The sequence below is a fragment of the Anas acuta genome, chromosome 6, assembly GCF_963932015.1.
Source record: "Anas acuta chromosome 6, bAnaAcu1.1, whole genome shotgun sequence".
Taxonomy (NCBI): domain Eukaryota; kingdom Metazoa; phylum Chordata; class Aves; order Anseriformes; family Anatidae; genus Anas; species Anas acuta.
Genome location: NC_088984.1, coordinates 23,588,895 through 23,611,428, shown reverse-complemented (window position 1 = coordinate 23,611,428; position 22,534 = coordinate 23,588,895). Strand labels below are relative to the sequence as shown.

The 22,534-nt window shown below is 36.5% G+C and overlaps 1 protein-coding gene across 1 annotated transcript in view; it reads left to right on the top strand.

Annotated features, from left to right (window-relative positions):
* The window catches only part of PDE11A (phosphodiesterase 11A), a 134,798-nt gene that overhangs the window by 2,999 nt on the left and 109,265 nt on the right, over nt 1-22,534 (top strand). The window contains exon 2 of the mRNA XM_068685803.1: nt 14,122-14,280. Within this exon, the coding sequence (XP_068541904.1) occupies nt 14,122-14,280 (159 nt within the window). The remainder of the gene's footprint in view (nt 1-14,121; nt 14,281-22,534) is intronic.

Below are 22,534 nucleotides of genomic sequence, written 5' to 3'. Positions count from 1 at the left end.
AAGAGCCCTAAGGAAGGCTAGTTATGTGTACGCAAAGAAGCTGTTCCACCTCAGATCATTGTAGTGCTCACAATACAGCTCTTTAAAAATTAACAGATGTGATTATATGATTTTTGTCAGCATTGCCACTGATGATGGAAGTTTTTAATCAACCATCAGGTAAAAAAAAAAAAAGCACTACCAGGAAACTTTGTCAGGCTGACAGATGAAGTTGGAGAAAAAGAAGCAAGAGAGCAGCACCATTTTGTCCACTGAAGAGAATGTTTATGTTGATGATACTTATTTGGTAAGAAAAGGTCTTTTTTGTAATAGGTCAGACTAGCACCTCTAGAGTAAAGTCTCTTTGCTTGTTTTTTAAATAAAAAAAAAAAAGTAAAAATACTTCCATATCATTAATTACCTCATTTACAATATTGGGAAATTTGTCTTATTATTGTGTAGACATCTTTATTTTCTCAGAGTCCGATCAGATACTAGTTGAAGTGACTGGAAGTCCTATCAACTAGTATGGACTGGGTGGCCAGTTTGTGCACAGATTATTGCCAGCTACTACTGGCATTAATGAGACTTCATGGGAATAACATACACATTTAAATCCTGTCATTTCCTACAGTGTGCTTCATGCAGGCAGTTACCTGTACCCCCATACAGAGTTCAATAGGCTTAGGAAGTTTGTAAATGATTTGCAGTGTCATTTTCAAAGATAGCATAAGATTTTCAATTACACATATTTTTCAAAAAAGAAAACATATTTGAAATAATAGGCTGTGGCTTTTCTGTGATTATTACTGTCAGTGGGTCTGTCTTTACAACCCTGCTCACGTAAACTGAATTAATTGAATGTGCATAGCTAGATACAAGATTTGGAATCAATATTATGTATTGAGGACTGTATCACAGTTTGGATTTTTTTTAATAATATACAACTTTGGATGCCTCATGGTAATTTGATCTATGAAGTTTATGTGAAGTAATTGACCAAACGTTTTGGAGGTCCACAGCATCAGATAATTTGACAAATATTTAATTTATGGAAAAGTTTAGGTGAATGTTAAACACCTGGTTCAGAAATTGCCGGATTCATTCATGACTCAAAGTTTTATTGACCACAGTGCAAAGTCATGTGCTGAAGGTGAGGTTTTATAACTGTATAACAACTTGTAATATATTTTATTTAATCTGTAAGAGTTAGTACTACGGAATTTGTTGGAACAGGAATGGAGATACATACTCTCTTTGCATTTTGGAGGCAGTCTAAAACTTTTTATCCTGGAAGTAATCTAGTTGTAGATTGGACTCCTAGTAAATTTAAGCTTTAAAATATGGCCTTGGATCCTTCCCTTGTATTAATTTTGGGAAGCGTTACTGAGCCCTTACTCTTATGCAAATAATGCGGTATGTCTTGAGCATATGTGTTTGAAGAATCAAACACCATTATACTGTCAAGGAAATTAGGACCCAAGTGTCCTTTTGAGACTTCCTTTAACAGAGCATAGATACAGCTTTTGCACTTGAGTATGAAATGTATTAAATATATTGTAAGTATGTAGGCAGAGGCAATATTAAACCTTTATCTGCAGGTCTTATGCGTTGTTCAAAAATTTAACTTTTTTTTTTTTTCTAATTAAATCTGTGTATTTTTCATGTCATCCCTTCGTACAGATCTTCTGTGACATTCAGCTGAGGCTCCTGATCGCTTCTATTTTGTTCCATCTTTTAGAGTATCACATAAATAAAAAAATAAATCTTAAGGAATGTTTGGCTATTGTTATAACTTAATCTGTGTAAAAGTTTAGAGATAATAGCGTCCCACATCTTTCTAACTAGTGAAAAAATCCTACTCTTTAGTAAGATTAGTAAGCATACATCAGGAAGCATTGAAAAATGTTTGGCCATTTGCCAATGTCAGCTAAAAAAAGTTTTCAATATACCTTATGTTAAATTTAGAATTTAAAATATAGCTTTAAATAAAGATAAAATGGCTTACCAGATGGATGTCTTAATGAAGTGGGGAAAAAAAGAGAGAAGTATTAAAAGGATTTACACTAAGGCATGGGTTCTTGGAGGCTAGAGAAGGGTCAGTAAAAATAATCAGAAATGATTTTCAGAACAGCTCAAGTCTTTAACAAGAACAATAGCTAATTATTCTAAAACATTTAACTATAAAAACTAAAATAAAGCAAAACAGAAAACATTGATCTCACTGTTTTCTCTGTCAAGTTTAGGCCAAATGGCATGCAACTACTGCAAACACACTCTGTTAGAAGAAATCTTAAAAAATTCCTGATCACCTGGGCACAGGTGTTAAGATTGTGTCATTTTTCTAGGAACTTTGTAGGAGCTAGGAACCTAGGAACATTCATTTTCTTCTGCTTGTGTTGGATGGTATTACAGTTATACAGAGTTACTGCTTACAGGTGCAAACTCTTTAGCCTGGCTTTTCCCAAGTAAGAGGTGTTGGCATAGGTGGTGATGAGCAGATGGGAGCCACATCTTATCACACAGGTTAACTGCTTCTTACTATCAGAATTATCAGTGCATCTCTTTCCATTCTAAAGAGCATCTACGGAATTCCTGTGAGGGTTTGGTCCTGTGGGTCAGAAGCACTTAGGAGCTGCCTTGATCAGCAGTGCTGGAGCAGCTGGCGCTAGCCCTTGCTGCATGTATTTCCACACCAGCTCTCAGCAAGGACAGAGGTTGCCCCTCAGAGACCACAAAACATGGCAAGCAGACAATCTCCATGTAATACACAAAAAAATGAGTTAGAACAACTTCTACTGTGCATTAAACATTACTAGGAAGCACCACAGGGAACAGAAGAGATAATTACAACAGTAAAGAACTAAATTGCTCAAACATGCTCTCCAGGAAAGGGCACCTCAGTCCACCATGCAAAATTTAGGAAACATTAAAGTTATGAGTCTCTAGGAAGTGGCCTTGTGCCATCCACATCTGAGAGCCACAGCGGCAGCCGCAGAGGTAGGGAGGCATAGCTGCTGCCTATGTGAGGCTCTCTGAGGCCCCTGCACCTTATTTCATTTCCCATGGCCTGTGAGCCTTCTCAGGGAGCAGTTTCTGACTGAAATGTAAAACTTCCTGGGCCACACAACATGCTGTGTGCTGCTGGTGACAGGCTGCAGGTACCGTGGTGGAGCAAACCCACCTCTCACCTGTGTGGAGCAGGCCAAGTTACCTCACAGGCCAGGATGGCGGTTGCCTGTTCACCATGACAGGGCCAGCTGCTCCCACCTAGGCCATCACTTCATGGCTGCTCAGCACCTGGGCATGCATCCCTTGCTGGTTAGAGACAAAAATCAGGGGGTTGGCAGCAACTGGGTGCAAGGTGCCTAGGTGGAGCCTGTTTAATGCAAGTCCACACAGTCCTGAGGCAAAAGCTAGGACTGGAACCTGCTCCCCACTCATGTGTAAAGAGTTTTGCAATAATTTGCTGTTGCTGGGAAGTTACAAGCGGTGGTGTGGGTCTTATGCACTTAAAGTCAGTGCTGAAGCATGTTGTGCTGCCTGATTTTGGTGCTGGTATGAGGAGGTGCGAGGATGCAGGTGGTGAGGGGTGCAGGCTCCCAGGCAAGCCTACGTGTGGAAGACTTCAAGGAATCAGCATGCTGGTATTTTTTGTGCACTTTTTTTATCCTTTTCGTTTGTTATTAAATGTGTGGCCTGTTTTCTTACTGTCAGAGTAAGTACTTAGTGCCCTGATACCCTTGGTTACCAAAAGAAGTGTGGTAGTCATAACAGCCTTTTAGCTCTCCTTTCCAGGGAATGTCTGTGGGCTAGTTCTGTCTAGTTCTGTGAGGCTTTTTTTTTTCCTGTCAAACTTACATACTTCATTAGCATATCAGTTAGTTGGCTTATTTATCTGAAGACATAAACATTTTTAGGTTTATTTTCCTCAGCTCCTGGTAAAATTTCCTCACAGCATAAGCAGGAAACTGGTCCCTCCCTGGCCTGTGACTCCTCAGGAGTGCAGGCATGCCATGAGGTAAAGAGGCTGTGAGTTGTATGACGGTGTACTTTCAGGGCAAGAAGGGGTATGGTTTTGAATACAGGTCTGGAGCCTTTTGATCCGCTTGTATTACCTCACTATAAAAACCTCACAGATTTTAATAGTGGAAAAATAAGAATAGGGAGGCTCCAGGAAAAACCTCTGAATGCTCATCTGGCTTCACATCTTGCTAGAGTCTGTGGTGACTTAAAGGAGCAGAGACAGTTGCCTCTTGCTTTCCTTCTGTTCCAAGTAGCTTGCATTAGACACTTGGTACAGGCTTCATTACTTTTTAAGGAATATATTCTGGAAGCCAGCAGCTACAAAAAGGGTTACCTCAGGCTGTGGTTTCTGCATGACAAGTACAAGTTTTCTTGAGTGGTGCAGTAGAGATACTGGTATGATGCAGAGGGAATAGTAATCCAGATTACTCCTATCTGTGGCTTTTTGCGTCCTCTCCTGTGATGTTGCCTTCTCCTCAGGGAAGTTCACTGTCTCAGCTGTAGGTGAGTTCTGAATCCCTTCAGTGAGTGGTTCTTTTTCCTTGTGTGTTAAATCTGTTTTAATAGGGAGGAGGTAACACTTGTGTGGGGAGCACTTTTGGAATCCCTACTCCTGGAAGGGCTGACCTGGATTTGTCTCATTGCCATTCTGTATTCTGCTCTGCAAATTAACTGCAAGGTCTGCTTCTACCTGGCTGCAGCTGATACATCTTCTGGTGGTTCTCTCCTGGTTCTGCTTAAACTGTGGAAAAGGCAGGGCCTATGAAAGGGGGAAGGAGAATGTATCCCTCTGTTTCTGTTCTCCCTGGTGAAACTGATGGCACAGGTGAGGCTGTGCTTCTCATCACTTAATTTAGAGTTGCTGTCCTTTAATCAGTGTGGTGGTTTGGGATGCTTTTTTATAGATAGGCTGCAGGAAATTTAACTAAGTTTAAAACACTGAAACAGTAGAATATATGGAAATGCAGTCTAAGCAGTTAATAGCCTCAACTTTATGCTACGGTGTAATATATGATACAGTATACATATGATACTTAAAGACATTATAGATTTTTAATGTTTTTCCACTTTTCTGGTGTTGCTCTTAGTAACTTCATTACAGGTCTTCATATCTCATTTTAGAAGCAATGAGCAAGAACTCCAGCCAAAGGAAAAAGTAGACTTAATTTCTTTCCTGTTAATACAGCTCACTTATTAATTAAATGCTTCATTTTCTACACACACACAGACCACCCTGTAATTCTTACATTCTTGTGCTGTGGAGTTGTTTAAATATGTAAAACAAAAAATAAAAATAAAAATATGTATATGACTACATGTAAAAGGAGAAGATAACATTTCAGTAGAAGAGTTGGAGTAGAAAAAGAACTAAAAAGAATGAGTATATACATAAACTAAATGTTAAATGGCAATCACTTTTTTAAAATAAGTGAGAATAACTATGAAATGGGAGTTTAGAGGATAAGTCAGCACTGCTACACCACCAGTCAAGTACAGAAACAATTTAAGATTGTTGCTTAGAGCCTTGTGAGAATTCAAACACAGCTTCCTATTGCTGTCACTGATAAAACTAGCTGAAAGACAAATTTATGTCAATACTTTAGTCATTTAGCTGGCTTCACTACCCCCCCCCCTCCATTAGACAGATCTGACTTTAGTTGCACTCTTGCTTTATTGCTCATTTGTCTAGGTAAATTCTGTACTTATCTTATTTAGAAAAATGAGTATCTAATGTATATTTGGTGCATGGCTGTCTTCTGCATACACTGTTATTGTTTGTTACTTTGTTAATTTTATACATGTACCTAACTAGAAAGATGTTCTGAATGATGTGTGTGTGTGTCTCTAAGAACACTATTTGGGGAAAAAAAAAATCATAATCTCTCAGGACAGAGGAGAAATATTTTCCACCTATAGGGCATGCTGCATTGTGGCAGTGCAGCATAATACAGTTCAATTATCTATTTGATTACAGTACGTCAGTGATGGTGAAAATGAAGGGTCTGATTCTGCAGTTCTAATTTTAGCAGAAATCCCATTACAAGAACAAGACTGAATTAAGCCTTAGTTTTGCTTGGTAAAGGATTTTGCTATTCTATTCGATTGGTTTTCAGTTTTCCAAAACAAATGGATATTACTTTGAATTATTTACATTTGTATGTCATTGTGCTATTTTTCTATAGAATAGCAGAATTAAAACAAGCAAGCATACATACATTGTTACACAAGTTAACTTGTTTTACTTTTCTGCAACAGCCCTATTGACAAACTGAAATATAGACAGCTTGAGCTCATGGATCAGCAGAGTTGTGTTAGGAGGATAACAGCAACTGCGTACAATCTGTGTTTAATGTCTAATGTCCCTACAATACACCTTTAAAAATGAGTGTGGCTAAGGTTAATAAAACTACTGTTTTGTCACAATAACACTTTAAATTTATTATTCAAAGATCTTATTTTACTAGTTTAAATTTTAATATATATATATATCAATATAAAAATATAAAATAAAATATAAATAAATATAATATAATAAATATAAAATAAAATATAAAATTCAAAAAATCATCCTGTATGTTGGGGAGAATGGCACTAAATGGCTGACAGTGAGGCTGGCATGATGTGGGAACTTGTATGGTGGTGTGGCTGGTTCCCAGCAGGGCTTCAGCATGCCCATTACATACAAGAGCATGGAGAGCCACTGTGATAGAGCAAGCAGTAGTGAGTGTGATCTCTAAATATTTAAAATTAGAGGAAAAAAATATTCTCAAGTTTCTTCTTTGGTAAAAATGCAGACAGAGCAGGAATGCACAGCTGTTGTACAGGATCAGACTACAACTTAAGTTTCTGCAGTGCTATCAGCAATCTAATGTTGGTTTGTCTTGAAGGAAGAACAGAATTGTATTGGACCTGGGTAATGTTGTCCTGCAGAGGAATCTTTTCTTATTCCTGCTGTTGATCAGCTCAGACTAGGAAGCATAAAATGTGATTATGTTTATTAACTTGATATTCATGTCTACAAACTTGATAATGCTTATGAAGATAGTTTTTCCTTTCTCAGAAAAAAAAATTACATATACTATTTTCTCTGTTAATTTTGTGCCAGTGCTTGTATAAGTAGTCAATGTGTACTGTTACTTGTCTGTTGTCTAACTAGTAGATGAAACTGTGGTCAGGACAGGATGCAGATGGGGATGCAGATAATGCATCCCCACCAACCAAATTTAAAAAAAAAAAAAAAAAAAAGGCCCAAACTGATGCATTTAACAATAAAACATGAACTTTAACATTGCAAGTGAACTTCTTTTTTGCCCCCAAGAAAGTCAATAAGTCTTGTGTATTTTTCAGCTTAAATTATATATGGACTTAGTTTTATATCTGGAAGTTAAGAACCTTAAGGGCCAATGTTCGCTACTCTTTTGGGGAATTGTTTTGGGAGTGAAGAAATGGTTTGCTGAGCTGTTACGTGCTTTCTTATCTGTTTTACTCATTTTATCTTATAAGAAATATTGCTGTCATATAAATAGTAGATAACTGGACTATGTGCTTATTTACTTGGGAGAATTAGGTTTTAGGTGCTGGAGAATGACACTTCTGTTCTCCCGCTGCCTTTGTCTCTGGGGCCTTAGGGATTTGGGGGGAGATGGCTGGAATGGTTGCAGCAGTCCTTACAAGGAAGTCTCTTCAGAGATTGGTTTACTTAGTTTTTGCCCCCAAAAACAAGTAACTATTTTCAACAAGGTTTTGCCCATATCCACCGCAGTGTTTTATTGCTTGGTTTCTGTTCCTTATGTATTACAGACCTTGCACCTTTTGTGATTTTTATTTTTTTTACCTTAAAGAGAAGATTATCTAGAGCAGATGCCTTCATTTATTTACTTTTAATTTGTATTTTGACTTTGTTATGCTTTAAGTCTGGATAATATGCTGTCTTTTGGGTTGTTCTTTTCCTATTATGCTCATAGGAAACATGATCAAGAAATTGAATCAGTCTTTCAACTTCAGTTTTTCTACTTCTACAAGTGACAATGCTGCTGCAGCCTGGCTTCCTGTAAAGTCAAGGAATAAGGACATAAAGATTCATTTTCTTTTCCAAGTTCCAAGGGCTATGTTTAGAACTGTACTTCTGCTAATAATTTGTGAACCTCCTACTTAGACTGAAAATCAAACTGAAATCCAGTTCTTTAACCTTTGCTCAGAAATTAAAACATTCTTTATTGCTACCATAACTTATTCCATAGCTTTAAATCCCCCCCAACATTGGAGTTAGATTACGAACAAGAACACGGCAGTCAGTTTGATTCATGGGAGTTATGGAGGCTCCCAGTGGCCTTCAGTGGAAGGGTGCTGCTTGCTAGCTTTTTTGAAGAGTTTATTTTAAGTTGGGAATCATGAGAAAATGTCTAGATGCTTTTAGTGAGTGATAAAAAAAAAAAAAATGACTTGTTAATGAGATTTTCACCTCTTTGTGGTCAGCATTTAATTTTTATGTAGAGTTCCTCTAAGCATAGCAGTTCAGTTCTCATAATGATCAAAGACTGTTATTTGGCGATTACAGTTCCATGGCCAATTTGTCATTGCTCTCTAACTAAAGAGGATTGGGCCTTACTAGATTTCTTTGCACTTCCAATCCTATCAATGATACAGCTGATCAACTTTTTTCAGTCCTTGCCCAATATTTTTATAGCTCTCAGTCAGATTTACAAATTAACCTTATGAGAGTACAGAGGTCTGACCAAAGGACTCGAGATAGCTCATGGGGATGGGCAGTATTATGATTTTTCAGCTGGTATGATGAAGGGTAAGGGATCTAGAAAGGTGAATTTGAATGTCCTACATCACTAAGATGTCCTGCTGATCCAGGCCCTTGCATTTCTGATGCTTATGTTCTTGATCACTTTCAGGCTACCCTTTAATGTTACTCACACAGTTACAGGAACTAGAAACTTAATGTTTCTTAACAAATGTTGATAACACTTATGATTCGAGAATGTAACTGTCTGTACCCTAGTTTAGCCTTTTACAGAATAAAAACATGAGACTTTTCAGCTAGTGAGGAAAGAAACATCTTTAGTGTACAGAAGAACTGAGACTGCAGTATTACAGCTCCTACAGCTGAAACACAAGTGCTTGAACTGATGAATCAATCCTGCGCTCATCTTTCCTTGACTGACCATTGCATTTTACAGGGCAGTATTTCCCCACAGAAGAATGACAATCAATAAACAGCTTTAGACAAGGTGAGATTTATCCTCCAGAATAAACGTTCCTTTTTGGAATTTCCAAAATTCTAGTTCAAAGTGCCTCAGTCATTATGCTTTGAATGTGTCTAGCATCTAGAAATCTCATTATATAGAACAGATATTAAAAAAAAAAAAAGCCCGTGAATTTTAGCAGTTTTTTTTTTAATAGCCAGTGGAAAACTTGACTTTATAATTCTTGGGTGTTCTTGCATGAAAATACTGCCAGTACAATTATAGTTACAGCGAAGGCTTTTGAAAAATATGTATATTTTGTATCTGGTCTGCCCCTGATTTCTGAATAAGCCTTGATCATAAAAAAAACTTAAAAGCAAATGTTGCATTAGTATCATCAACATTAATATTCCTTAGCAGCCAGAAGCCCAGCACGGATGAAGACCTTGTTGTGCCATGGGCTGGTCTAACAAATGGGATAATAGTTTGTATCACAAAACGTTTGCAGCCTAACAGAGGGCTTCTCTCTGATTTAGCAGCTTTGTTATCAGCTGCTAAACAGGCCTCCTTGCTCAAGGTTACTACCCTGTAAGTAGGGGTGGATGTAAATTTTGTACAAGCTCCTCAGCCTTCACAGGTCACACTTGAGTTTTTATTGATGCTGTTAAATCCAGCTAAACCTCTCAGCTAGATCCTACCATGTACATCCTATTACAATATAATAAGCTATGGAAGAAAGCTGAGGGGGGAGCGTGGGGTGTAAAAGGAAGGTTTGGGACATAATGCAGGTCATCTAGTCATTCAGCTTTCTTATATGTGTATTGCTTACTTCAACAATATTAATGCTGGCAGAAGTAGTATTTTTGTTCATGTCTCCTTCCTCATTACTCTTTCCCAAAAGTCACTAAAATGAAATTCCTGGCTGCTCTTCCACAAAAGTTTAGGGACGAAGTTTCACCTGACATCTTGATTACTCCCATCTACTTACTACCAAGTTCTTGATGAGGCTTGTCTCAATCTCTTCCTTTTTCTAACTAAACGCATTAGCTTTTCTATAGCATGCTTACTGTACCTTTACTCTCTGTTCCAGAGATGTAATGTCCTTCTGCAAAAGGTAGTCCAGTTCTCTAGCATAAGTGAGCAATTTGATATCAATGAGAATATCACCAGAGCAGGTCACTGCATATCTGGGACTGAGGCTGTCTGCTCCAGGATCCCCGTGCCTCAATTCTTCATTGTAGGTGTCCCAGCAAAAGACAGAAACAGGAGGCTTCAAAAATCCACTTGAAAGAAAATGCAGTATAGGAGGAACAAAAAAGACCTTGCCTTGATTTGAGTCATTAAAAATAAACTTGCTATCCCAGGAGGCTTACCACAGCTGACAGACTTGTTCTGATTGTGATGGCGAGAGGACCAATGGGGATTTTTTACAGAGAAATTAGAATGTTGGTGTTTCTTGTTGTGTGCAGTGAAAAGTTTTCTCATACTATGCGGTACTGCTGAGGGAGACAACTTCTGTATTTAGGGTGACTGTTGTTGGGGAGAAGCCCATTATGTAGTGAAATGCTTTTAATGTGTGGGTTTGCCCCTTTTGTGAAAGTGCATCAAGTGCCTTACACTCACTGTATGTGCCTGAAAGGTGATTGCTAGTCTTCGTAAACGCAGAACTGAACCTAAATGCTTCCTTGTTTTACAGGACAAGGACCACAGGTGTGACAAACTTTGTGGACAAATGCAGCATCCAGAATAAGGATGGAATGTGACTTCCTACATACCTATGAAAAAGCATAACTTGTCACTCTAGTCTAGTTTTATTGTAAACATAAATTATTCTAGTTATAGAACTTGTAAGCAAGGGAGAAGCTTTTGACAGTGCCCTTTCCTGAGTAAATAACAGATTGTAAATTACAATTGGATTAAAATCCTCATTGTAGTGAACCTTGTTACTTAAACTTTTAGTTAAACATAAATTTGCTCAATTTTTAATCTGACCTCTTGTCTTACAGTATTTTTGTGTGCTCAGATAAAACAAATCCCAACTCACTCTTCGGTTTAACTCTTCCTTGAAGATTTCTTTTTTATAAGGCTTACAATTAATGCTATTACTAGCCAAGGCTGCTTTTCAGTTCAGTTGTTCTCTATGTGCTCTTCTGAGTTTGTAGAAAGTAAAACGGAGCAGGGTCTGTGTCTCTTCAGTAACACTAAGCATATCGATACTTCAGGCACAATAACTAATTCTAAATATTAGTTCAGACATTACCAAGAAGCAGTTGAAAAAAAGCTTAATTTATTCATTGGTGAAGCCTACTGTGTGATAATTGCACTGCAGTTCACTTCTGGTGTATAAGTAGCGTGCCTTTCTAGGCAGGTTTCTGTACAGTGCAGAACAGTTCAGCCCCTATTGAAGCTGATATCAAAGTGCACAAGCAGCATGCAGAAAGATCACAAGATCAGCCAGGTCTGGGCCCCTGATGTCGTTATTAAAAACCATTCATCATGGGGGTTCTGGTTCTCCTAAGGAAACTGTTAGGCACAAATAATTCAAGGGAATCTCATTGTCTTATCAAAGACTGCAGATTAGTAATCTGCTCTTCTTGGAAGCAAAGGCTGTTAATATGCTCTAGAGGCAGAAATAGGTCTAAGGAAGAACAACAGACCCTAATGAAATTATAGAATTAAAACAGGGAAAAAAGAATGGTATAATAAAACAGAATCAAGAGCTTGGTGTTCTGTGGCAAAAATGTTATATATGAATATCATGGTTGGTATTAATCCCTTACGCTTAAAGGGTCTGAAAATTTGCACAAAGGTATAAACTAAATGTGTATATTATGTTGAGTGAGTGCAGATTATAAGTTACTTCTAAATCATGTCACTTCTAAGGTGGCTAAAACAATGTTTCTATAGCATCTGCAAAGAACAGGTAGAAACAGATGTTTCTATAACATCAACAATCAGGGAAATAAAAGTAGGAATAAGATCGCCAGGAAAAGTCTGACAACTTTTAGTGTCAGTAAAGATATAATGAATTCTCTCCCTCATCTCAATCAAGTTTTATCTTAGATCAAGGACTATATGGATAGTTCTTTCACCAGTGGATGCAAATGTACATGAATATTTCGAAGACAATATTGCCTAAATCTTTGGAAACAAAGCTCTTGCTTCATGTGGAAGAGCTCAGTTTTCTCATGTTAGGGGAGCCAGAACTGTCTGCAATATGAATGCTAACTTCACCCAAGAGGAACGGAGCTGCTGCCTGGAAATGGCAGAAATTCCCTCCCTGGCTGATGGTTATTGAAGATGATCCCCTCCCATGTGGACTGGAGATGCTGTTAGCACTACCTCTTCTGAACTTCACAGGCTTCTTTGAGACACTGATTTGCAGTTTGAGTGGTACAGTTGCAGAGCAGAATGGATTTCTGTATACCACCATGTTTTTAAAGGAAGTTTAGTTCAGTTTCCCTTTGCTTTTGTCAATCTATAATGAAAGTCATTTTCTCTTAAGATTTGAGTCTTGCTCTGAGCCTTTTTTTTTTCTTACTTTAAACATTATTGTGGTTAAGAAAAACAGACTGTTTAATGGTCGAAAGTACTATAATTTCCCCTTACTCTTCTGGTAAGCATAGAAAGTTGTATGAAAAGATATTTAATACATCTTTTAAACACTTCTTTTTTTTTTTTGTTTACATGGTAATATTTCTCCAGTGGCAACTAGCTGCGTGGGTCCTGCAGAGGAAGCTTAAACTGTAAATCCAAGGAATATGCATAGCCATGTCTTCAGCTACGCAATACACTGAGAAATATACTGGCGTGAGGGGGCTTTTTAAAGTTGAATGTTCCTATACTTAGATTTCCAGAAAAAAAATGAGGTTTTTATTGCATTTCTGTGAAAAAGCATTTTTACCCAATTGTAATATTAGCCATCATAGCAAGCCTCGTCTGTTTTACTAAATTTAAAGTGCAGCAGGCAGAGAAGTAGGGCCACCAAGTGTCTCCATCTGCTTGATGGAGAAATCACAGGCATCTACAAAATACAGATGTGAAATGGCAGCGTGGACTAACATGTATGTGTATATACGATCACGTTACTAATTCTAGATACCAGTCTTGGCTGGATGTCATTCATCACAATAAGTGTTCCAAAAAGTAATGGCACTTCTTTGAAGTGATAAAATTTGTTCTAAAGATGTCATGTTGTTGCCCTACATGTATATTTTCCATTTCTAACTGGTTATAAAGATGGTAGTTTGTCATCCTTGTTTACAATTTACTACATTCTGAAATTCCTACAAGTATTAAAGCACCTGTTTGAGGCATGAGGCACTACTTCTAGTGTTTTAGGGTAAAACGACTTTTTTAAAATGTCAGTTGCTCCATATCAGTGTGTTAAACCTGAAGCAAGGACTATCTATGTGCAACTTATTTTTTTAATATATTTTTTTATGTATTAGACTTAGTCTTAATAGCAAGAACTACTACATCTAACCCCAAAGCCATTCAGATATTGTACAATATGTGCAACGCTCTGATCCCACATGATAGAGGAGTGGCAACAAAAAGTATGAAACAGTGCTAGTTTTGATAGATTTGATTGTGCTGAAATTTAATGTCTCATTTTAATGAGAGGCAAGCATTTATTTAATTCTTATTAAGGTAGAAATGTGAGACTACATAATTGCACTCACAATGCGTTGTACTGATCCTTTTAGAAAGAAGTGCTGATTCTTTTATATATTTATATATATATATATATATAGTATCTTAACTGAAGAAAAACAGCTAAAAGAGGATAAGGTAAAAACACAGATGCAACAGCATAACTTTACTATATAAGACATTGAGGAAAATAAAGTACTTTGCTATTTGAAGAAAACTCAGATGTATAATGTGCACATTAATACTTCCTTATTTTCTTTTGAAGGATCGACGCTTTAATGATGAAATTGACAAGCTCACTGGATACAAGACCAAATCACTCTTATGCATGCCCATAAGAAACAGTGATGGAGAAATTATTGGTGTTGCCCAAGCAATAAATAAGACTCCTGGAGGTGCCCCCTTTTCTGAAGATGATGAAAAAGTAAGACTGCCTTTTTTTGTTTCTATCTTTAATATTAATAGCTTGGCAGGGAGACTCTTCCAGAGGTACTTATTGCAGGTGTTAGGAGTATAACGAGTACATCTTCTAGACTTCGTAATTGGGTTGTAATTAGTTAATTTCTCAGCTATGATGTCACCACAGCATTTTATTGATGTACAATTTTTCTTTCTTTTTGTCCCTATTAAAGGGGAGGGAAGGGCTGATGTTAGTACTTATTCTCTATGTCCAGCTTGTGTCTTGATGTTTTTATCATTCCAGGTTACCTGTCTTTACTTAAACCTGCTACTGATCTGTTTTTAATGCTTTTTCAACTCTCAAAAAAAAAAAAAAAAAAAAAAAAAAAAAAAAAAAAAAAGTAGACCTAATGTCTTAAGATGTTATTGCAGCTGTAAAGCAGAAAAGCAGATTCTTGTTTCAGGAGACCTGAACTTGGTGTTGTACTATTATTGCTTTTTTTCCTGATCTCTTGTTTAAAAATAACGTTGGCTTCCATGTTAGCTGAATCACTTTAGTATGCACTGCTAACCTCAGATTAAGCTAGATCTGACACTGAAGAAGCACTTTGCATCCCTCTTAAATTAAATCTTAATCATTCCAAATATTAGCTTCCTTACGTGTCTTGGAGTTTGTTACTTATCTGTGTTTGAAAACACGTATTTGCATGGGTGTCTTTCTTTATCAGCCAGCCCTTCACTATGTACCCTGTTTCATATAGGTTAAGTTTTTGTAGATAGTATCTTGCTGTGTAGAAGCTAGAGTTTCGAAGACCTATCCTCTAGTATACTTAGAAGTTATTAATTAAGTTTAAGGGCTCAGGGAAAATATATGGTCATTCTGGGATAGTTCAGAAAACTAAGATTTTAAGTTATATTTAGAAGGAAAGACTAAGAACTTTAGTACAGAGGCATTCTATATAGATGTTAATGCATATACATCCCCTATAAGAATAATACATTGTATGCTTTCTGTCTTTAGTTTCACTTCATAAAGAAATGAAACATGAAGAGAGCAATTGACATAAGGAAGAACTTGTACCTCCAATAAATGAGATATTAGGTGCTGATTCATAATTAAATTGGTAGAAGTTCTTGCTTTAGGTTCAGATTACTTTTTTGTCATCCTATAACTATTTTATGAAGATCAGGTACACTGAGGAGTTGTAATAGATAGGGGGTAGTAGTCCTTGTGTTAAAGTGCTTAACATAAAAAGTACAGGTCTTAACATAAAATATGCATCTGTTCAATAAATGCAGGGGATCTTGCATCTGAAACTTCAGTTTACCATTTAATACGTTTCATGTGGACTTTCCATGAAGTAAGCTTTAATAGGAAAACTTCAGAATTGACTCTGAGTTCAGAGTTGTCAAGGAATTAATTTTTGTTTAAGCAATAGTTTCTCTTTTTATATAGGTACTCTTTCAATAGAGTATTTGGTGAAAAAAATTAGTAGAACAAATACAATTTTCTGTTTGTAAAGAAAACCACAGCATGTTTATCATCACTGAATATTTACTTTTCTTTTTTGTAAAACTACCTGTAAGAATGAGTTTATAGGGAAAACTATTATAAAGAAAATTCTAAGGTTGCTGACTTAAAATCATCACCTTCTCTTTGTGTTCTCCATGGGATAAATGCCTGTAGCATTTACTAAAACTTTAATGGAGATCATATGTTTACCCTGTTGTTATCACAGAACACAGAAGGCTTCCAAGTGCCTATGAAAGGATAAAGAGGACAGAAAAGGGAAAATAAGTGTTCATAAAGTTAGAACTGGCGAGTAAAGGGAGCTCAAGTATCAGAATAGAGGGAACAGCAAGGATGGAATTTAAAGGTAGGGAAAATAGGAAATGGTGCTGCTGAATGCAGAGAAGAGGGAGGAGAAAATGAGAACAAAGGGTTTTTTTTGTTTTGTTTTTAAGAAGACTACGGAAAAGGAAGGTAGGTCAGCAAGCTGTGGAGAAACAGAATAGCAATTCCATCAGACCAGGAAAGAGAAATAAATTACCTTTCAAGCTTGTAATGGGAAACCACACACTTCTGTTTATATTAACATTGTATTGAATCTTCTTTTTGTGGAAGTTTAGGTAGAGGCAGACTTGGCCCCGAAAGCTTCTTACGTTGATTCAAAAACAGTTAATACTTGATAGAGAGACCTTGTTGGTGTATTTTGTATGTGCTGACATTTCTGTGCTATGACGTGAAGAGGTGTTCTGTAATGCCTCTTGGAAAGGAAAATCCTACCTCACTGTTTCATCTAAGCAGATGATCCTTAGAATCAAGATTGTATGACATTAATGAAAAGCATTATAAAGCTAAACTAACAGTTTATGAAATTTTAAACAGCTTGCAAAATATTACACAAATCAAACTTGTCTTCCATAGAAAATGTTAATTATATTTTAAGTACTTCTTGAAGTTGCTATTACATCTCCATTTTTACCTGTTATATCTACAGTGATAAATTTAGGGTATAGTCCAGAGCCATTTAATTGTTGTTGGAAACAAAGGTTTGGTGAGAATAGTCATACAAAGATTCATATTCTTAATGTCGGTTAATAGCATCTGGTTTGTGTAGTGGGAATAATTCAAAATTGATTGTCTTTTTTGAAATTTCATTACATGAAGGAACTTTTTTGCAGTCCTGGTGGGAAAATCCTTGCCAAGTGAAGTATTAAGTGTGTACACTAAAGTTGAGAGAGTGGAGGACTAATGATTATTTTATACCTCCTATTACTTATCAGATTTCTTCCAATAGAAACAGTTATGAGCAAATTTCTTTATATTACTTAAATTATTTAACATAGCACATACCTGCTATCAAGTGGAGATCTTCAAGCAGTTGTTCTTAGCAATACCTACTTATGTGTGAAGAGCCAGCTTGCTTGCTGTGTATCCTCATATGCTTTTGGTGTCTTTCCTAAATCTTTCATTGTTATATTATGATCTGTTGTGTTCATGAGCTGTCTGTTAACTTCTTGTTAAGCTTCAGATTCTTGTTGACCTAGCCATTTGAATTGGAGGTAAAAGATTAGACTTGTAACTGATTTATCATGTTCTTATTTAAAGCACATTCAACAAATAGAAGGAGTGAAGTATAAGTTAGGCAAAGGGCAAGAATGCATGTGGTATGACAGACTAATAATTCAGACAACTCACTCCCCAATTACTCCGAGGTATTATATATAATCTTTAAAAAATATTTTGTTAAAGCCAAGTAACTGGGGTTACCATTGACACAAATATTAATATTTTAAAACTGAAAAATATGGGCAATATTAATTGCAGTATGTGTATTTGACATCCTCCTTTGGTTAATACTTTCTTCTAACTCTATGTATTGAGTAAACAAGGAAGAAATTCAGTTCTGTCTCTGGCAGTATCAACTATTGAGGTACCATATTAAAGGTAACTTCTCTTACAAGATTTTTCTTCTGTCAAGATAACTCTTCCTGTTTCTACGAAGTGTCTGTGTAATTGATGGTGCATCGTACAAATAACTTCACAATATAACTGTCAATTTTCAGTTGCTACTTCAGACATCTGAAAAGACCCGTACTTTTAAAATATTTGGTTTTGATTCTTGAAAATATTAATGTGGAATATTGATGTATTAACATACAAATCTGGCAGTGCATGCTACAATAACTAGTCAAATGCAAATTAAAGAAATGAGTCCCTCTCTAAATATACCCTTTATATAGGCATGAGGTATACTAATAAAGTGCAGAAAAAAAGTATCTTGTTCAAAGTGTTGCTTTTATCTTCTATACATATCATCTTTGATAATACATTTGATTATCATATATTCAACAAGCAAAACAATTGTAAAAGTGAGTTGTGTATTACATAAACATGTTTATGTAAATATTTGATGATAGTTCAGAGGTGGTGGTGTTTGCTTCCATTCACTGGCTACTGAGAATATGCAAAATCAGCAAGTTTTCCATACCTTGATTGCATCTTTATTCTTGACTAGTCACTTATACCATTGTTATAATTAGAAACCAGTGCATTAAAACTCTTCAAGAATATATTAAATGAGCTCTTACATGTAGAGTTTATGGAAAAATAAATGAGAATGTAAACACTATTGTGCCCTGTAACAGATTTCAGAGTTAATGAGGCTCAGCAGTCTGTGCTGTTCTTTTTAAACCTGTGCTTTTAAGCTTCTTCCCTCCCTGTTAAGAGGGAAGAACACATGCTAGAAATGCATGGTTTATCTCTGGGAAGCCAAAGGAAGCATTTCCAGGAGAATGCCTAGCAGAATGAGCACTCCAATTTAATGATAATATCAGCAAAGGTGGTTGTAAGGAAAGGGGACAAGTGAAAACTAGAAGGAAAAAAAAAAAAAGGAAATTCCTTCCAAAACAATGAAGGAAAAATCTGCCTGGGTGATGAGGTGGTTCATGCAAAAAAGTGTGATAACTTAGCTAGCAAATGAAAGAATCCCAGCTTTATATTGATATTATTTCTGACAAGTAGCATGCATCAGTTAGAAAATGAAAAAATAATAAACTGCCCTTACTCTCCCTACCCCCAAGCCATCTCAAACAAATCTCAATATTAAATAAGTATGTCTTCTGCTTGAAGTGTATTTCTATACTCAGTATTATGTGAAGCAATTAAAATAATTTGTTGTTTGTTTTTTACAAAGCTACAAGACTATTGTATAATGAAATGTCACTTGGGGGCACTAGTGTCTTGAGTCAATAGGAAACAAAGAATTATGTTTTCAATTAGAATTCAGTAGATACAAGCATCACTTTATGTATTCTTTTTAGTTATTTTCTGGAAGTTAAGAGCAAATAAAATATTTAAGGTTTGAGGAGATTTTAATGCTCCCAAGCTGTAACCAAGTTTGTATTTTGCAATATGTAGAATGGTAGAGTATTAGATTTCAAAGCTTTTGTAGTTTTGTTTTTCATGGCAAACTTTCAGGGTTTCTTATATCTTTGACCACAGTGTTAATAACATAGCACTACTAAGTTAATTTCCTGCATGTAATGATTGGTTTTCAATTGCCAAATAAACTCTTCTCCCTTTTGGTATAAGGGATACTCCAGCCATTTCCTTGTTTAAGAACAAAAGTAGACCTGACAGGCACTGGCATGAGAGAAACTGCTGTCTCACCATGAGTTTTGCCTCCCTAGTGTCAGTGGCTTGGTTAACCAGACTGATGTAGAGATTTCTGCTTTGAGACAGACAGTAATAGAATAGAAGCTATTTCCTTATTACATTATGTTACGCAACTAGTAACTCTTCAAAAAAAAAAATATATATATATATGTATATTTTACAAATGGGGACGCCTGATTCATCTGCATATAGGAAGATTGGGGGGAGAAAAAAAAAACAAAAAACAACTTGAAAAGAACTGTGCAGCCTGTATCTGTTCTCAGTGCTGTCCTGAAGAGTCATTAAGTATTTGTGCTGTTTGCTGGTGAGTCATACTTGTTCCAGGACTGGTGAGAAACTCGACCTAGCAAGATCTTGACAGTCTGTGGTTTAGATTATTGTATGCCCTTTAGAGCCCTCTGAGATGTGGTGCCAAAACAAATCTAATCCTCCATCAGAGGTTTAACAAGCAGCAGCTCCACCATCCCTTAAAACTGGTGTCCTTTTTCTCTCTGGCTCTGGCATCCTCATAGCCTGAAAGAAATGAATCAACTGCAGGGAAATTACACAGGGGCAGCCAGTCTGAATTAAATACTGCTTGACTTAATGAAAGGCAGTAGTTTGAATGCAGCAAGATCCTTCCTAGGAGGGAGAAGAACAACTAGATTGGCTGTCTGTGCTCTGTGGGTAGTTTTCGTAAGAGCTATATAACCAAACTCCAGGATTCAGCTAGTTAACTTTGTGGTTTGGGGGGCCTTGAAGATACTGTTCTTGCATGCTCTGACATTTTCAGTTCTTACATTCCTAATAACAGCCCAGTGAGTCTAAATTGCCCAATTTAATGTGCTGTTCTTGGTTAGTATTAGCTAAGGCCAAAATATATTCTATGCGGGGGTTACTATAATGATGAGTGACTTGCAGAAATTTTGCTCCACCTGCTAATTTGCCTTCTATGAATTTTTACATGATGGGCTTAAAGTCATGCTGGGAGGTAGTTATCTCTAAGTCAGTTAGGACTGCTTCTTTACCTTATGGAAGTAATCAACTGTAAATAAAAATGCCAGGAGAGGGAGTGATTCAGAGCATGCTGACATCTGACTTGTGAAAATGGTGCATCCAACTCTGAATATGAAGAATATTACTGAAAAATTATTTTGAATGCACTATAAAGGAATGTAAGAAACAAATTGGCTGAAGAATCTTTTTGCTTGTTTTGTACATTCAGTGTGTGATGATCTTGGCCTTGAGTGCTCCTGCTAACCTCTGCCTTGGTTCTCTGATAAATCTGCATGGCAGTGAGACTCCAGAGTCTATTACTTAAAATTGGCATAATTCTCAAAGGCATCACGTGGACTGTATCTCATTGTATGACATGAATTTGCTGAAAGAAGGCAGAAAATAACAAAGACATTTGAAGGATGAAGGTGCTGGAGCGCTACAACTATCTGGGAAAACTCTAATGGTCTATTAGGCACAGTTCTTGAAAGTACTTTCTACACAAATCTAAATTAAAATAAATCACAGTAACTGAATTCTCTTGCTGGGGGAGTTTAAAACAATTTGTCACTAGAATATTGATTTTTATCAGGGCAGCTTCACATCACTGGTTTGCAACCAACAGCACCAAGTGACTGCAGTCACTTTGAACGGACTTCTCTGTCTTGTGTACATTACCATACCTTCAGGTTAATGGAGAGTGCTTTTTTTTCTTTTTAATTATATATATATATATATATATATATATATATATATATATATATATAAAAAAAACCTCTAAATGTGCTTTAACTTATGTCTCAATGTCTTTGTTTTGAGACTGGCAGTTAATATTTGGACATCTTCATTTCTGAGGAAGGAAACATTTACTGATAATTTAGTGAAATTATTTAGTTACTGATAATTTAGTGAAATATTTAATTTTCAAATATAAATGTGTATCCCTAAGCTTGGGCTACTTTGCTGTATGTGTTTATGGTAAGTAGTACACTAAATCCTTAACACCTAAAGACCTTTAGATGCTGTCATCAAACAAATATGCTGTCAGATTTGGCTTCAGGAAGGATTTTTCTACAGAATAGCTCAGTGAATCTTGTCTTGCTCCATAGTGAGAGTGGGGAAGGTTTCTAGATTTTTTCCCTGCAATTGCCATCAGGAATTTGAACCTGTTGGCTTTTCCTGTATTTCCTGTATTTGTATCTTAATACAGAGACTTGGACAAGAGTCTGAAGATGCCTCTGAATTTAAAAGTATATATATCAGATTTAGAAATGGCTGTCACTCCTGGAAACTGAGCCACACAGAGAGCAGTAAGACAGAATGTTTTGACATTGACATGTGTTTCTTTCCACATCGGACCTCAGCTCTGCAAAAACCATGTCAAACATCAAGATAGTACAGGAACTGCTGATTTTCTTTGGAAGTTGTATGCGAGTTATGTTAAATCCATCCAGTGGACGTGTTGGTTCATCTTCAGATCTCTCCTAGAACAATTGTTTCAAGCTGATTAGAAAACTACCAAGGCAGCGTTGTACTGGTTATGTTAACAGCATTCACAACTGTGTAAGGACTGAAGATCAAGCATTTATCTTAAAATGCAGAGCCGTAGGGAGCCCTGAGTCACCTACAGGCTGGTGGTGGTAGTAGGCAGTGTATATGGCCTGGTCTAAGGTTCTTTTCCTTATTCTGTTTGGCAGGTTGTGGAAGCAGCCTAGCTGATTTCCTAGAAAATCCACACTTTTCTTCAGATGAGATTAAATATTTGAGTCTACCACCACATTTAATAATATAAACAGATCATTGCTTTCATTCATTCTTAGGCCAGTATAGGTCACTAGATCAAAAATAACACTTGGCAAAGATTTTGATTCACCATGTCCCTGTTTGGCAAAACTTCAGAGAATTTATGAGGATACAAGATCTATTAGAGACATTACATTTCTTCAGTTGTGAAATATTCAGTTGTATCTTGGTTCTAAATCATACTAAGACTTCCTGTAGATTTTGAAGCATAAAATTGCCCTGGAGCTTGTGCCATTTCCCCTTTCTTTGATACTTGCAGGGAATTGCAGCAGACATGGAGAAAGGGGTCCAGATTTCCTGTGAAGTCTGTTTACAAGTG